The 17,382-nt window shown below is 49.2% G+C and overlaps 1 protein-coding gene across 1 annotated transcript; it reads right to left on the reverse strand.

The window, feature by feature from the left end:
* Nucleotides 1-296: 296 nt before the first annotated feature.
* Znrf4 (zinc and ring finger 4) lies at nt 297-1,551 on the reverse strand. The gene has a single exon (XM_031347228.1). The coding sequence runs from the start codon at nt 1,354-1,356 to the stop codon at nt 373-375; it is 984 nt and encodes a 327-aa protein (XP_031203088.1). The 5' UTR covers nt 1,357-1,551; the 3' UTR covers nt 297-372.
* Between the last annotated feature and the right edge of the window lie 15,831 nt (nt 1,552-17,382).

Here is a 17,382-nt window from a genome sequence, read left to right on the forward strand (position 1 = left end):
GCAAGCCCCCAGGACAGGACGGGTGCGATGTGGGAGTGAAAACGAGACTGGACAAACACTGGACGGCGCGAGTAGTTATGCTGGGCTGAGAGTCGCCATGCGGGGGGAGGGGGACAGGGCTATGCTGAGGCGGGGTTTGGACGGGGCAAGGCTATGCTGGGGTGCGGAGAATAGAACAGAACAGGGCGAGATTCTGCTGTGGTGGGCGGGCGGGGTCTGACTTCCCGGGCGTGGCTACACGGAGGTCCCGTCCAGCTCCACTGGTTCCCTCAGCGCAGTGCAGGAAAGTGGGAAACTCCAGATTCAAACAGGCTTTATTGGGCACCCCCACCTCCCCTGACTGTTTTCCACCCTTCCCGCGTCAGTTGGGGGTCAGGAAGGCTCGGGGGTCGCTTCTGACGGCGCCACGTTCTCGGCCACCCCCAGGGACGTGGTGCTGCTGCAGCAGCGGCAGGGGACTGTCCGGGTTAGCAGCTCGAGCCTGCGGGAGCGCAGCTGGGCCTGGATGGCCCAGATGGGCGGGCGGTGTCCGGGCAGGAGTGGTTCGTCGCCGCCTACGCTGCCGTCCGTGGAACCGTCGTGCGTGCTGGCCACTGACTGCTTGCAAAGGGGGCATGAACGCCGCGTAGCGCGCGAGAACCAGGGGTCGATGCAGCGACAGTGGTACGCATGTGCGCAGGGCAGGATCTTGAGCCGTTCGCCCTCCTCGTAGTCGTCCAGGCAGATGGCACACAGGTCGCTAAGGCGAGTGAACGTGCGCACCTGCGCCTTCTGGCATGTCTGCGTCTTCACCGCGGTGCCACGGCTACCCCAGCCCCGGACCCACGGCCACAGCTGCCGCAGCACGAACAGAGTAGACGCAGCCAGGGCCAGGGCTCGGGCGAGCGCCCAGGATGCAGCCACTATGGAGTGACACTCGGGTTCGGGGCAGGGTTCCCCGTGGGGCAGCAGCACGCGGGCTGGCTGGTCACAGCGCACGGTCACCTCCAGGTCCTCAAACACGTGCAGCTGCTCTGGGGACTCAGGGTTCACTGAGGCTGCTGTGGCTCCAGCTCTCCGTGCTCGCCGCCCTGTGTGCTCCCAGGAGCAGCCCAGGGGCCGGACCAGCACCAGTGGGTCCAGTGAGCGATTGTCGGGCCCGGGGCCCTCGATGGCGAGGCAGGCGTCGGCCGGCGGGGCCACTAGCAGGTATCCGCGTGCCCTCTTGGGGTCCACGGGAACCCCAAGCAGCGCCGGGAGGTCCAAAAAGTCCACCGAGCTCAGGTTAACCTGAGCGTCCGTGGGCGACAGGGACAGGACCAGCCAGAGAGCCACCAGGGCCACCGGGGCTACCCGGGGGCACTCCAACCGCGCCATGGCAGTCCCTACCTCAGGCTCCCGAGCTCCAATGAGTCCCTTGTGGGACAGTACGGAAGCCCCTCGGGCATCTCCGGAGCCACTCAGGGACCCCGTGGCCGGGTGGGAGCGGCGCCTGCTGTGGCCGAACTTGGGAGCCTCAAGCGGAAGAGGCTCCTGGGGACAGTTCAGCCCACATGATGTCCAGGAGACCTCGGGGTTCTGGACGCTTCCGACCTTTATGACGTCATTGTCATAAAGCCCTTTGACTATTGCGGACTTGTGGCTGGTGGGGCATTACTTAAGCCCTGACTTAGGTCATTCCCAGAGGAGCCCAAGTCGGTCGCCCCATTTGACGTTAGTTCATGAATAGGGAAACTGAGTCTAACTTGGCATCTGAGCACATCGGTAGACTTCAGGCACCGGATTCTTCTCACCACCCCAGGGAAGTGGAACCTTGTTGCTCATGTCAGCTCTGGGCTTGTGTTGAGGCCATAAGGCCTCAGGGCTCCAATTGGCTGGGCTCAGCTCAGCATGCTCACCCCAAAGGACAAATAAAACCCAGGAAGAGACAGGAACTTGTATTTTGGTAAGCGGATACACCCTCCAAAACTCACACAAACTGAGCAGCTCCCTTCCCCTCCTCAACCCAACATCATGGAGACTGATCTGGATCCATTCTCTCCATAAAGGTCCTCACCATGGCCAGTGTCATTTTGTAGCTCTGAACAATGGATGCAGCAACAATTGAGGACTATTATGCTAGTGAGATCAAGAAGACAACTACAAGGATTTGCCTCTGCCTTCCTTGAACTAGATGCCATCTCGGTGCCTCTCCTGTGCCACCCTTGGAAAGGCTTTGTCCCCTCTGAACCTTGCTCCCCAGTTCCCTGTGGCCAATCAGGGCTCTGGTATTGTTTGGTATGACTAGTGCTCCCACCATAATCAGCTGTGACTGAAATTTGGAGGCAGGGGCACGCTCTGTCTCTGCTTGGGTGCAAAGGAAGTGGGGCTCATTTCTTTTCCAGCATCACTGCCCTTCGGCCTCCCAGGTCAGTCCCCAGGACTGTGACTAAAGGCCTACCACGATCTGGTTAGAGGGAAGGACCTGGTTTTGCTGGGTTATTGTTTTCTGTTTTCTTGAGACAAGCACTCATCATGTAGCCCAGGTTGGCCTGGAACTCTTGGAGATCCTCCTGCCTCTGCCTCCTGAGTGCCGGGTTTTCTCTGGCACACACATCACAGGGTCCATCCTAGAGTATGGACGGATCTAGGAGACCAGAGCTGGGGTGTACTGGGCACTGCTGTCACCCTAACACTCAGGAAGCTGAGACAGGACTAGTGCCTGGAGTTCAGAGCCAGCCTGAACAGCAAGGCCCTCCCTGTGGAAGAATGGGTCCTGAAAACCCTTTCTCAAGGACACCTCACAACCCACAGCTCTCCCTTCAGGCTCCTCCCCTTAAAGGCACTACCACCTGCCAATAATCCCCCCTCACCTACTTACCCAGTTGGTGCCCACAACGGGCTCTGAAATGGGCAGGGCCCATCTCTCAAAAGACTGACAAAGGTTAGGGCTGACTCAGGATCCACTACAGGAGAGGACATATTGAGCACCAAATGCATCTCAGGCCCAAGGCCTGCTCCATGACCCGTCAGTCACCCTGTTGTTGCCATCTCCTTGGATGCTGGAATCCAGGCTGACCATGGACCCACAGCAATCCTCCTGCCTCACACTCCTGCAGATCAGTGGAGGCTGAGGCTGATCATGGAGCCTCTGGCCTCCCCCAACCTCCCTTTCTGAGACAGGGCTTTGCTGATTGGCTGGGCTGCCCTAAAGACCAGGGACCTCAGAGCTGGGTTTGGGTTCTGGGGATTCAAATCCAGGTCCCAGCACTTGTTGGGGCATGTGGGCATTCACAGATGTCAGACAAAACAAATCACTCCTGGGAGCACCGTCATGCTACCTGAGCCCCCATGTTCATCACAAGGCAGCTTCCACCTCACATGTCCTTTATTAGGCACCTACAGTTTGCAGACATGTAGGCCCAGAGGACCAGTAGCCAGAACAGTTACTGAGAGGTAACAGAAACAGGTCCCCAGAGAGGAAGAACATGGTGATGATGAGAAATCGAGGCAGAGTCTGCAGAAGGGCTGAGTCCTGGGTGAAGGCAAGCTGTTAGAGCCCTGAGAGACTCAGGGAGTGTAAATATGTAGAAAGGTCCTGGGAGAGCCAGCCCACCAGTACCAAAAGAGCAGTGAATGCCTTGCATTCCAGTACTGGAAGAGCTGAGGCAGGAGGATTGCTCTGAGTTCTAGACCAGTCTGGAGTGCAGATGAAGACCCTGTGAAAGAAAAATCAGGTGACTTCCCAGTGAAGTGGGGACACAGCTGCTTGGCTGTCTAGCTGTCCAGCTGGGGCCCGTGTGCTGTGGGAAGGTATGCCCACAAGCCAAGCATTAGTTCCTGTAAGTTTAGAATTATTTCACAACAAAACACTTTAAATCCAGGAATTTCAGAAAAAAATAAAAAAACAAAACAAAACAAAAACTGTGAGGCTGGGGATAGACAGACACAGAATGGAATGGGGAGGTCAGAGAACATGGCTATCAGAGAAAAATATCTGGGAGACAGCAAGGTGGGATAACATAGTCCCAGAAGTGACATCATTTCTGCCCTATTCTATTGGTCAGAAGCAATTCACACTCCAGTTCACACTCACAGGGAGGGGACTGCACACGAAGAGTGAACACCAGGAACTAGGTGCCACAGAGGCCATGGCAGGACCACAGTGAGGAGGGCGCAGCTTCCCATGATGTCCAGGAGGGAAGGATTGGAGAACAAGGGACTGAGAGAAACAAGGAGCAGGAGAGGGGAGAGACACCAAATCTATACATGGTGTGGGTGCCCCTCTTCCCCAGTCATGCACCCACAAAAAAAGACCAACAGTGGAGTCTCCTGGGTGCAGCATATGCATTCTCAGGCCAAAGGGACACTGGCAGGAATATCTGACCATGCCCCCAGCTTCATCCCTGGGAGAATCCCAAAGGGAGGAGCCTCTAAGAAGCTGCTTCCAAGCTCAAGACAGGTGTAGGGTGACAACTACCAGCCTGAGAATTATCCTTAGCCAGGGGATATCTACCTCCAGGTGCTTGATGGAGACATTATAACATGCTGGGGCATGGGGCTAGAGGGAAGGTCCAGTCTTAGCCAGGGGATATCTATCTCCAGGTGCTTGATGAAGATATAACATGCTGGGGCATGGCTGGTGGGAAGGCCCAGTTGTGAGGCCCCATGCAGCCTCCAGACAAGCCAAGGAAACCAAGTTTAGTAAAGGTAAGTCACTCAGCCCATTGCTGGGGAAACTGAAGCAGGAGGACCAGGCATTCCGGCCAGCCTGGCCCCACTATCCCGATGTGTGTGTATCAATGCCTTCCATCCATCCTTTCCACCCTTGCAGTTCCCCCTCCACTGATGGGTGCTGGGAACTAGGTGAAGACTGTACAGATCACCACCATCAGCCCCCTCACTGAAGGGTTCTAGGCTGGGCTCCATCCCTGACCACATCCACAGCCCCCTCACTGAGGGGTTCTAGGCTGGGCTCCATCCCTGATCCTTCACTGGGAGATTCTAGGTGAGGCTCCACCTTGAACATGCCCTCAATCCCCCACTGCTGTGGCTAAGGAGGCTGCAGAAGGATGGGGTCTGCTGACTTCAAAACAAAGCTGGGGGAAGCTCTCTGCCCCTCCTCCAGGGACAATCTGGGAAAGGTGCCAATTAAGAGCAAATCAATTAAGCAAACTGTGCTCTGGCTTCGCCCTTACGTCTCTGCCCTAGACCTCCTTGACTGGAAGTAAATGCATTTGTGGTCAGAGATGAGGCAGGATCAAGACTCTCCAGACAGAGAGATTCTGGGAGATGGAGCCAGTCCTGTGATCCGACTGAGGGTGGAGAGGGAGCCTGTGAGCAAACACTGTGGAGAAGCCAGTCTGATCCTGTCTAGGACAAGCTATAGTGTGACTGGAGCATGAGCAGCACAGTGAGAAAAGAAGGCTATAATTTGCCCATGTTTCACGCCAATCAAGCTCCTGAAGTTGCTGTAGCTTTTGTGGTATGCTGTCTGGGCCATTTGATATTAGAAAAAGGATGAAAATCTAAGCTCTCCCCTTAACATGCCCCCACCCCCAGGCCCCAAACCCACAGCCATCCCTCCCTAGGGCCTCTGCAGGGAGCCTAGACACAGCAGAGACTCAGGAGAAGTGAGCACCTGGATCCAGCCACTCCTGAAGTCACTATGCCTTGGGACTCCTTAGCTGCAATGTGAGCATCAACGTGCATGGCTTCTGTGTGGCAAGTGCACAACACAAATATACTCAAAGACAGTGACAGATTCATGCAACAGCACCCACATTCAAGATGACCTGAGGGCATGAAAAAAAGTACAGGCTCACAACTCCATACCAAAGAGATGCAGCAGGTGTTCTTACCAAGCAATAGCTGAGTACTACAAGCACAGGAGAACAGTCGGGTTGCCAGGGTCTGCAAAACTGACTAAGGTCAACAGGAAATGACCTGTTATCACTTGAGTGTCATAGTCCTGGAGTCGGGTGTTGTGAACCAGACCAAAGCACCATGGTGAGTGTGCTGATGTGGATTACAAGGGAACCTGTGCTGTTAGCTTTGTAGATGTGGGCCTGTTTGTAACTGCAGCAAAACTAAGCTAATACTGACACAACAAAACTAAGCTGTCCCTAATTTACAACAGAAATGGGGTGGTTTGGTTGGTTCTTTGGCTTTCTTATTTGTTGGAGACAGGATCTTGCACCTCAAACTGGCTCAGAACTCGTAACCCTCCTCTCCCAGCCTCCTGAGTGTCAGGAGGCTACATGAACACAGTCACAGTGACTGTGACAGTAAGTCTCTGAGTACCATGCTTCCCATTGCCACACACTGACACTAGCATTAGCTATACTCTACAGAAGGGGAAATGGGGTTCCAAAGCAGACAGAGACCTCCAAAGTGCTCTAATGAATCTCAGCTGAAACCTTTGTGTCCCAAGGCCTGATGCCTGCACCCTTGTCACCAGTTTGAACTCAGGTCACCCCTAGGAGGTCTCTTAGTCCTGAACTCCCTGGTCCTCAGCCCAGCTCTCAGGGAACCTGTTTGGTAAAAAGTCTTATCGTGTGCCCAGCATTGATGCCATGATGACTTGAAGTCCTTGACTCAGAGTAATTAGGAGCATTCTGGAATGCCCTGCTTGATTAAAAGCATATCATCTGTTCAGAATAAAGATTCGGGAGCAAATTGCTTTTGTTGCCACCATGATGTTATTTTAAACTAACTCGGCTCATGGACTAAGAAAGCCCATCCCTTGGCTGTCATAGTGTGTCACAGTGTGTCACAGTGTCCCTTAGCTGTCACAGTGTGCCTCGGCTATCACAGTGTGTCACAGTGTGCCTCGGCTGTCACAGTGTGTCACAGTGTCCCTCGGCTGTCACAGTGTGTCACAGTGTCCCTCAGCTGTCACAGTGTGTCACAGTGTGTGTCACAGTGTGCCTCAGCTGTCACAGTGTATCACAGTGTGTCACAGTGTGTCACAGTGTGTCACAGTGTCCCTCGGCTGTCACAGGGTGTCACAGTGTGCATTGGCTGTCACAGTGTGCCTCGGCTGTCATAGTATGCCTCAGACCAGCCATTTGCACAGCTCCTACATGCCTGTTGACTGCTACTGGCATCACCACAGCCCAGAGAGGCCCTGTTAGGCTGTCAGACCCAGAGAGGCCCCTCAAATCTGCCCCTAGGACAGCAGGTGTGGTTTAGTGGGGGAAATGCAGCATGCAAGTGTGAGGGCCTAAGTTCAACTCTCCAGCACATGCAGAAAAACAAAACAAAACCCCCCAAAACCAAAAAAATAAGTGTGGTGCGGTGCACTTGTGATCCCAGTGCTGCAGATAAGGAGATGAGCATCCCTGGGGCTCCCTGGGCAGCTAACTTAGACTTTGTCTCAAAAAACAGGTTTCTAGCAACTGAAGAAGATGCAAGATGATGACATCTGTTTTGTGATCTCAGTCAGGTACATCCCATGCCTCAGTGATCCCCAAATAATTGGCTAAGTCTTCCCTCACCATCAGTCTTTGTCTCCACTGGCTATTTCCATCCTTTTCTCCTGTCCTATACCTCCTAGCCCCTCACTCCCATGGGAGATGGTCCCCACATTCAACCTTTCTGCATCCTGTATCTCTGAGGATCTACTTGCCTCTGACTTGCTCCACACATTATGACTCCTGGTTCTCCCAGAGTCTATAGGCCACAGGTGCCTCTTCCTGCAGCCTGTACCCTGAGCAGGCTAACCACCTATGCTGTTCATGCCTGCTTCCATGGCAGACATGAAGCCTGTGGGAGGGTGGGCCAGAAAGTGCCAGCACTGTGACACCAACAAAAGGGTACATGCTGATGGATAGATGACAGATGAGTGGGTGGATGGACGTACGTATGTATGATTGTATGTATGTATGTATGTTTGCTTGTTCTGCCTTGCCGTTGGTGTGTGGGAACCCTACTGGGCAGATGAAACACAGAACACTAGACTATATTTTACCCTATGCCACCATCAGGTGCTGGGCTTGTGGGAAGCACCAGTGCACCTCTTAGCGGGTGAGAGAGTGCAGCCCAGCCTGGGGGCCTCAGCCTGAGTTAGGAACAAAGGAGCCCCTCGGGCTGAGGATGATGTGTAGGGGTGTAGGGATGGGGATGAAGAACACTGAGTCTGGAAGCACAGAGGGGGGCTTAGGCGATGTAGCTCTGTAAAGGAAGGCTCCCTCCATGGTCCCCATGGTAGTCCTTGATGACAGAGACAACCCATGTTTATCCACACTGTTTATTGACTGTTCATTGTGGAAAATGGGTGCATACCACTTCCTCAGGGTGGACCAGAGGGTAAATACCTTTTTTCAGGAAGGAATGTCTGGGGAGGGAAGCTTAGTGGCTAAGCCCTCGGGCCCCATCTGGATACCTCATTAGCACAGAGAACTCTGTTCTGATTGGCATGACTGTTGATCATGTTCCTATGTGGGGCATGTGGTCACCTGTTCCAGGCCAAGAATCTTGGTAGGGAACAGAGAAATGCCTACTGTCCTCAGATGGGTGCCCTGGGGTCTCTGAATCCACTCAAGCTTACCAAGTTTCCTGGCATGGTCCACTGCCCCACATGTATACATAAGTGGGTGTGTGAATGGCTCAGTGGGTGAGTGATTGAGTAGTTAAATGAGTAGGTGGGTAGATGAGTAGATGGGTGGATAAATAGAAAGGTGGTTAGAATAGTGGGTGAGTGGCTGGATAGCTTGATGGATAGATGAATGGGTAGATGAATAAATGGATTAATGGTTGTGTGGTTGGATAGTGTACATGGATGGATAGATGGGTGGATGCATGGAAGAGTGGATGGATGGTATCTTAGTTTAGGTTTCTATTCTGTGACAGAACGTCTTGACCAAGAAGCAAGTTGGGGAGGATAAGGCTTATTTGTCTTACACGTCCACATTACTGTTCACCCTGAGGGAAGCTAGGACAAGAATTCAGCAGGGCAGGAGCCTGGAGGCAGGAACCGATGCAGAGGCTATGGTGGGTGCTGCTTACTAGCTTATTCCTCATGGCTGGTTAGCCTGCTTCCTTAGAGAACACAGAACCAGGGCTGGCACCATCTACAATGGGGTGTGCCTTCACACACTGATCAGTAATTGAGAAAAGGCCTTATAGTTGGATCTCATGGAGGCATTTCCTCAACTGAGGCTCCTTTCTGACTCTAGCTTGTGTCGGGTTGACACACAAAACCAACCAGTACAGAGAGATAGATTGGTGGGTGGATTGTCTGAAGGATGGTTGGATGGGTATATTTATAGGGATTCATGGATGAATGGGTGGGTGGGTGAGTGAGTGGGTGGGAGAGAGCATAGGTCAATGAGTGATTGGGTTGTTTGGATGAGTGGGTGGGTAAATGTACAGATGGGTGTGTCAATGAGTGGGTGGATGAATGGATGGATGGATAGATGGGTGAGCAGGTGAGTGAGAGAATGGATGGATTGCTGATGGATGGGTGGGAAAGTGGATTGGTGGGTGGATGGGTCATTGGATGTTTGTGTGTATGGATGGATAGATGGGTGGGTGGGTGGTAGGGTGGATGGATGGGTGCATAAGTGGATGGATGGTTGTGGGGGTGATTAGATGAGTGGGTGGGTGGGTGAATGAGTGCATGGATGGACTAATGGTTGCATGGAAAGCTAGATGGTGACATGGACAGATAGATGGGTGGGTTGGTGAGTGGACAGGTGGGTGGATGGGTGGGTGGAGGGAAGGTTGGATGGATGGATAGATGGAAAATGAGTGTGTAAATGGTTGGATGAACAGATGATTGGATGGGTGGTGAGTGGACATATGGAAGAAGGGATGGCTTAATGAAGTTTCTGTGGTTGGTTGGTTTGATGGGTGGCTGAATGGGTGGCTGGAAGAGTGGATTGATGGAGGGTGGATGAGTGGATGGGTGAATGTATGGTTGGGGTAGATGAGTGGTTGGATGAGTGGATGAGTGATTGAATATATGGATAGATGGTAGACAGATGGGTGAGTGGACAGTTGGGTGGTTCCATGGGAGGGTAGGTGAATAGATGAATGGATAGATGGTGGATGGGTGACTGGATGTGTAGATGGGTGGATAAAAGGGTGAGTGGAAGGGTGGATGGGTAAATTGGTGGATGGGTAACTAGATGAGTGGGTGGAAGAATGAATGGTGGGTTGATGAGTCAATGGTGGATGGGTGAATGATAGATTGGAATATGGGTGGGTGGATGTGTTCATGGATAGATGGGTGGATTGCTGGGTAAAAGTATGGATGAAAGTTTGGATGGGTGTATGATGCATAGATGGATGGATTAGGTAGGTGCATGAGTGTGTGAGGGATTGGATGAATGGGCGTTTGGATGGTTAGGCGAGCGTATGTATGAAGGAATAGGTGGCTTGACATATGAAGGATGGGTGACAGGTTGGTGTAATGAGTAAGTAGATAGACTGAGGAATGGGTGGCTTATTGGATATGTGGATGTATGGATGGGAGGATGGATAAATGGGCAGATGCAAGAGTGGATGAATGGATAGATGGATGAGTGGATAGACAAATGGGGTTAATGTTTGGTTGGGTGGTTGAATGGATGAATGTATTGAAGAATGGGTGCATAAATGGATGAATTAATTGGTGGATTGTGGTAGAACTTTCTCCTAACAAGTAAAGACTACAAGGGACCAATCACTGGGCAAGTAGGCGGGACTTCTGGGTCAGGAAGAGGAAGAGAGAACACAGGAGAAAAGAATGGCCTTTTAGACAGTGGGAGCACAGGAGGCAGACAGAATGTAGGAAGATGGATGATTATAACATAGATTAGTGTACAAAATTAGGATGCTAGGTTCTGCGCCCAGTGATTGTGTTACCCCAACCAGTCGCAGGAATTTGGAAGCATGGGGTGGATGTTGCAGCAGTCAGCTGTGGGAACTTATCAAGCCAGGAGGAGAGGGTGATTTCAAAACTCTGAGAGTCAGAGTCTGCTGGGCTGAGAACAGGCTGGCCTGCCTGCCAGTGCCTAGCCAGCATTAGCATGGGTTGCATTTAATATTTCACACAACAGTGGATGGATGGGTATGTTGTTGGATGGAGGGTGGATGGGTAGATGTGTGTATGTATGGATAGATGAATGGGTGCATGGGTGGATAGGTAGATGTATATGTAGATGGATGAATAGAAGGATGAGTGGATGGTTAGGTAGATAGATTAGTGTATGGGTGGCTGAATAGGTGGGTAGATAGGTGGATAAATGGATGATTAATGAATGAGTAGATGGAAGAATGAGTGAATAGATGTCTGGTTGATTGGAGAGAACTGTGGATGTGCTTGCAGATGGATGGATAGATAGTATATTGGTAGGTAGATGAGGGCGTAGATGGATAAGTGGATGAGTAGGGTGGCTTGGTGGGTAAGTCAGTCAATAGATGGGTGAAGAGATGGAGGATAAGTAAATGGGTAGGTTGTAGGAATAAAATTTTTGGAACATACTTTTTTTGTTGTTGGGATTTTTGTTTGTTTGTTTTGTTTTGTTTGTTTTGTTTTTTGAGACAGGGTTTCTCTGTATAGCCCTGGCTGTCCTGGAACTCACTCTGTAGACCAGGCTGGCCTCGAACTCAAATCTGAGTGCCTCTGCCTCCCAAATGCTGGGATTAAAGGCATGTACCACCCCTGCCCGGCTGGTTTTGTTGTTATTGTTGTTGTTGTTTTCTTATAAAGGGCAACATTTAATTGGGGCAGTCTTACAAGTTGAGAGTTTCAGTCCACTATCATCAAGGCAGGCATGTCACAGGAGGAGCTGAGAGTTCAGAAGGCAAACAAGACTGGCTTCCAGTCATCTAGGATGAGGGTCTTAGAGCCCACACCCACAATGACACACCTACTACAACAAGGCCACACCTAATAGTGCCACTCCATGGGCCAAGCATATACAAACCATCACATTCCACTCCTTAGCCCTCATAGGCTTATTCAAACACATGAGTCTACAGGGGCTATTCCTAGCCATAGCATAATAACAAATAGTTTTTGTCCAACTTTCAAAGTCCCCATAGTCTATAGCAGTCTCAATAATGATAAAAGACCAAAGTTCAGTCTCTTCTGAGATTCAACCAATCACTTAACTGTAATCCCCAAAGTAAAACAGGAAACCAGCTGGACAAACTTCAAACTATTCATCTCCATGTCTGATGTCAAAGCTGTCTTTAGATGTGGAGAGTCATTCCAAGAGCAAGCGGTCTCATAAGCAAGCCGTCATTTGGCTAAGCTTGCTGCCATTGGTTGCTTCTGCATCTGGTAACCTATCCGCTTTTGCCACGTGGCCCATTGGGATTGGCTAAGCTTGGGAGTATTCAATGGCTGAGGGTGGGCTGGAAGGCGGAGCTTAACTAACAATGGCTCCCCAGAGGCAAGAAGGCGGAGCTTAAGTAACAGCTCGAGAGAGGCAGGAGCAGGAGAAGCCAGAAGTAGGAGAAGCAGGCAGGAGGAGCAGGAGGGAGAAGCAGGAGGGAGAAACATTGTTAAAAGGTTCCTGAAATAAACTGCAAAAGGAAGAGCTCGGGTTGCGTCTTTCTTGTGGGACGAAGTTAGACGTGACATTTAGAGCTCCAAATCCTTTTTCATCTTTGTTGACTGTAATATCCCCTGGGCTGACTCCACTCCCTCTTAGCAGCTTTCCTCAGCAGATATCCCATGACTCTGGCTCTCAAAAATCTTGAGGTCTCCAAGGCAACTTCAACATTATAGCTTCTTGTTCCAATGTCTGGGTTCCACACATGATCTTCTGGGCTCCTCTGAAGGGCTTGGATCACTTCTCCAACTCTGCCCTCTGTAGCAATCTAGGATCTGGTTGACTCCATTCCACTGTTGCTGCTGTTCTTGGTGATCATCCCATTGTACTGGCATCTCCAATATTCTGGGGTCTTCCACTGCAACTAAGCTTCACCAATAGCCTTTCATAAGCTCTCTTTATGGTGCCAAGCCTCAGCTACTTTACATGACCCCTTCAGTCCTGGGCCATCAACTGTAACTGAGGCTGCCCCTTCACCAATGGCCTTCCCTGGCCTCTCACAGTGCCGAGCCTCAGCTGCTCTCCATGACCCCTTCATGCTTCAAAACCAATACTACCTGGGTGACTCTTACACATTACCAAGTTCTGCTGCAGCACAAGGTACAACCTTGGCTATCTCTGGAACACAGCCTCTTTGTGCTCTCAGAATTCCCAGATTTCACCTCAGTGATGCTGGTCTCTTCTTAATCACTGCTAATTTCTTAGCTCCAGCTACCCAGCATCAAATGTCCCAGTTGCTCCTTTTATTCTGGACTCTAAAGCCAGAGCCACATGGCCAAAGCTGCTGAGTTCTGCTGCTCGCTGGGGCTGGGACATGCACCTCCTACCCTTATTCTCTTCTTAGCTTTCCGATTTCTAACTCTCTCACTCTACTTTTTTTTTTTTTTTTAATGTATGTGAGTATACTGTCACTGTTTTCAGAAGAGAGCATCAGATCCCATTACAGATGGTTGTGAGCCACCACATGGTTGCTGGGATTTGAACTCAGGACCTCTGGAAGCACAGTCAGTGCTCTTAGCCACTGACCATCTCTCCAGCCCACAAGCTACTTTTAATAAGGGTTCAGCTTCTCCTCTATCCCACCACCCAACAGAGGTAGTAGAAGAGAAAAGTTACTAGGATATAGGGAAGTGGACCTGTTCAGCCATAGTTCTTTAGGGGTGAACTGGATCTCCTTTGGCAACAGTTCAGTCCCATAGCAAACGCCAAATACAATCCAGCAGCTTCAGTCCTCTAGGCAGGCAGACACCAGGCACAAGCTGGCAGCTTCTGGCAGCTGTTATCCAGTCCTGTCAGCAAGCAGACACCAGGCAGGAACCAGCAGCTGTACTTCAATCCTGAAGAAATTCCCCAGGCTTGACAACTGGCCAGAAGCAAGGCCGCAGAAGCAGCAAGCTGCCACAGGAACCTCATGAGCAGTTCTTGGGTGAGTTTCTCTCAATGGCAGCATTACCACAAGTTGAGCTCAACATCACTATGTAAGGGGAACCAACACATGTGTGTCTTTAGCAAAGAGTAGTGAGGCAGAGCAAACCAAACCAATGCTCAGTGCTTGTCTCCCACTGTCTATGAGGTCATATTTACACTCCTTCATCAAGCGTCCTTCTACGTGTTTGCTATAGCCAAACACCCCTTCATCTGTTCCTGCTTCAGGAAAACAGCCTTTCACGTGTTTACTTTAGCAAGACAGCCTTTCACCTGTGTGCCCCAGTGGAACAACATTCAGGATAAATAACTTTCCAAAGAACTAGAAGTTTCCACTTCAGTGGATGGATAGATAGGTGGATGAGTGGATGAGCAGTTAGATGGAAGGGTATATGGGTGGATTGGTGAAGGGATAGATGAGTGTGGGTGGACGTGTACATAAATGAGAAGATAGGTGGTTGGATAGGTGCATGATTAAGTGTATGAGTGGGTGGGTTGATGGATGGGTGGATAGATGGATAGATAAATACATGGGTGGGTCAGTGATAAATGGATAGATGTGATGATAGATGGATGGATGAGTGGATTAGTGGTTGGATGAATGGATGTCCAAATGTATGAAGTATGTATGTATATATAGAAGGATGGATAGATGGAGGGATGGATGGATGATGGGTACGTAGGTGGATGTTGGTTGAGTGGATGGGTCAATGATTGTGTTGATGGATGAATAGATAGTTCAGTAAGTAGGTGGTGGATGAATGGATGGGTGGATGAATGGATGGATGGATGGAGTGGATTAGTGGGTGGGTGAATGGCTAGATAGATGGATGAATATAATGGGTTGATCATAGGTGGATGGATGGATTCATGGATGGGTGTCTGAATGTGTGCATGAAAGGGTGGATGGAAGAAAGGATGGATAGGTGGGTGGTTGGGTGATTGGAAGGGTGGATGGGTTAATTTAATTTGTGGGTACACTGATGAATGGGTAGATGGGTGAGTGAATAGGTGGGTGAATGGATTGGTGAATGATTGGCCAGATGGGTAGGTAGATGGATGGGTAGGAAGATAAAAGGGTAGCTGGATGGGTGGTTTGAAGAGCCGATGGATGTATGCCAGGGCCATCCCGTTGATGGCTAGGTCTCTCAGAGGAGAAAAGGAGGAGTGAGGCAGGTTCAATGGTTGGAAGAATCTTGCATCCTGAATGACTGGCAGTCAGAGTGCTTTATTTATACAGAACTCAGTAGTCAGGGATATTACTCACGGTCATAAGTTTAGTCATCATTGATAAACTGTGACAGAACAGAATTATCTTTTACTTATTTTCCCTCATCAACCCCACAACCAACTCTTAAGAATCTTGTGGGGCTGGAGAGATGGCTCAGCGGGTAAGAGCACCGACTTTTCTTCCAAAGGTCGTGAGTTCAAATCCCAGCAACCACATGATGGCTCACAACCATCCATAATGAGATCTGATGCCCTCTTTTGGAGTGTCTGAAGACAGCTACAGTGTACTTACATATAATAAATAAAGAAATATTAAAAAAAAAAAAAAGAATCTTGTGGTTTCAAGGGTTCTAGACAGAATGGAATTGAATTCTCCAAAGCCAGCTTGGGCAGATTATCATATTCCAAGCAGTGTATTATCAACTCTTAATGGATGGATGGGTGAATGTATGTGTGTGTGTGGATAGATGGAGCATTAACTGTCGTTAGGCCAAAGCTGCTGCAGTTATTTTCCAACTTCTACAGCAATGCAATATTTATATCTTTGTAGAATTTATTTATATGTCTAATGTTGACATTCTTTTGTTCCTTAGTCAGATAATACCATAGTGGCCCTGTATGAGCTAAATTTTCTGAGAAAGGGAGAATATTTCATTCTTTTACCATTTTTCCAGAGCATTCTTTGTCCATCACTATAAGTCCCTGTGTAGGGCAGAGATAACACCAGCCAATCTAAGTTTCTGCTGTATCTTTTCCTGGAGGAGCATACATACCTAGCCCACAATCTGATATGCCACACAGTTATCTGAGTGTATAGTAACCTGATCTGCCGACTTCTCTAGTCCACCTAATTCTGTTTAGGTTCTAAAGTTTACTTTGTTCTGATTATCTTATTCCTGAGTAACTACAGAGGCAGACATTCCAAGAGCATCACATTTGGCTCAGCTTTGTGGATCTTTTTCAAGCAGCTGTGCTAGCTTTACGATTTTTGCTGTTCCCATTAGATGTGTCTGTGCCACGTGTGGGAAAATGGATGGGAAAATGGATGGATGGAAGTGTCACAGACCAGCTCTGACACCAAAGGGTAGACTGAGGCAGGCAGCAAAGTGTGGTGAAGACAATCAGGATCAGTGCTGGTGGCAACTGACAATGGCTGCTAATGGCAGCCAGTAACTAGAGAGAAGAAAAAGAAAGAAATTCAAACACACACACACACACACACACACACACACACACACACACACGCAGAATGGTTGAAGCAAAGACAAGCTCCAACAATTTCACACATACAAATACATAGATACAGACAGACAGACATATACATATTCATACATAGAATAGATAGAGCAAAACTTCAGCAAGCAGGCTCCAGGCATTTCACCCATATACATACATACATATTTACATACAATTGGTGGATGGAGCAAGCTTCAACACACATCCAGACAAGTTTTAAATATATGCATACATACAGATTTGATAGATGGAACAAAGTTCCAACAAATATGCATATATACACATATACTTGGAGAATGAAAGGAACAATGTTCTAACACAGCCTCACACAAAGCTTACACATATACATACTACTCATAGCTGAAGGATGGAAGAAACAATGTTCCAACCCCACACTTTATTTTTTTTTCTTTCATAGCTATATATCCCAGCAAAATCTTTGAAGGAGTATACAATTACAATGTGATTACATTTTAGTTTTCTTCTAGTGGGTGACTATGAAAAAACAATTGTTTTTCAATGCCTTTACAAGAACTTTATGTAGTACAGGTTAAGAGAGCAATTTTTTCCCCCAAGAACCTATGTACAATCCATAACTAAGCAACTTGTTATAGATTAACAAAGAGTAAGCAAGCAGCGTAGTTTTCTCAGCAATTTCTCTTATTGTAAGGCAGCAATTTGTGGTTACAAAGAAAGGTGTAATTATTTTACTATTTATCTTTAAAAGTAATCATATAAGAATCTTAAAAGAAACCGGGCAGTGGTGGCATACACCTTTAATCCCAGCACTTGGGAGGCAGAGGCAGGCAGATTTCTGAGTTTGAGGCCAGCCTGGTCTACAGAGTGAGTTCCAGGACAGCCAGAGCTATACAGAGAAACCCTGTCTCAAAGAAAAAAAAAAAAAAAAAAAAAAAAAAGAATCACAAATCTAAACTTTTATATAAAAGTCAGTCTATCTACCTTAAATCCTCATCTACCTTACCTT

The sequence above is a fragment of the Mastomys coucha genome, unplaced genomic scaffold (assembly GCF_008632895.1).
Source record: "Mastomys coucha isolate ucsf_1 unplaced genomic scaffold, UCSF_Mcou_1 pScaffold3, whole genome shotgun sequence".
Taxonomy (NCBI): domain Eukaryota; kingdom Metazoa; phylum Chordata; class Mammalia; order Rodentia; family Muridae; genus Mastomys; species Mastomys coucha.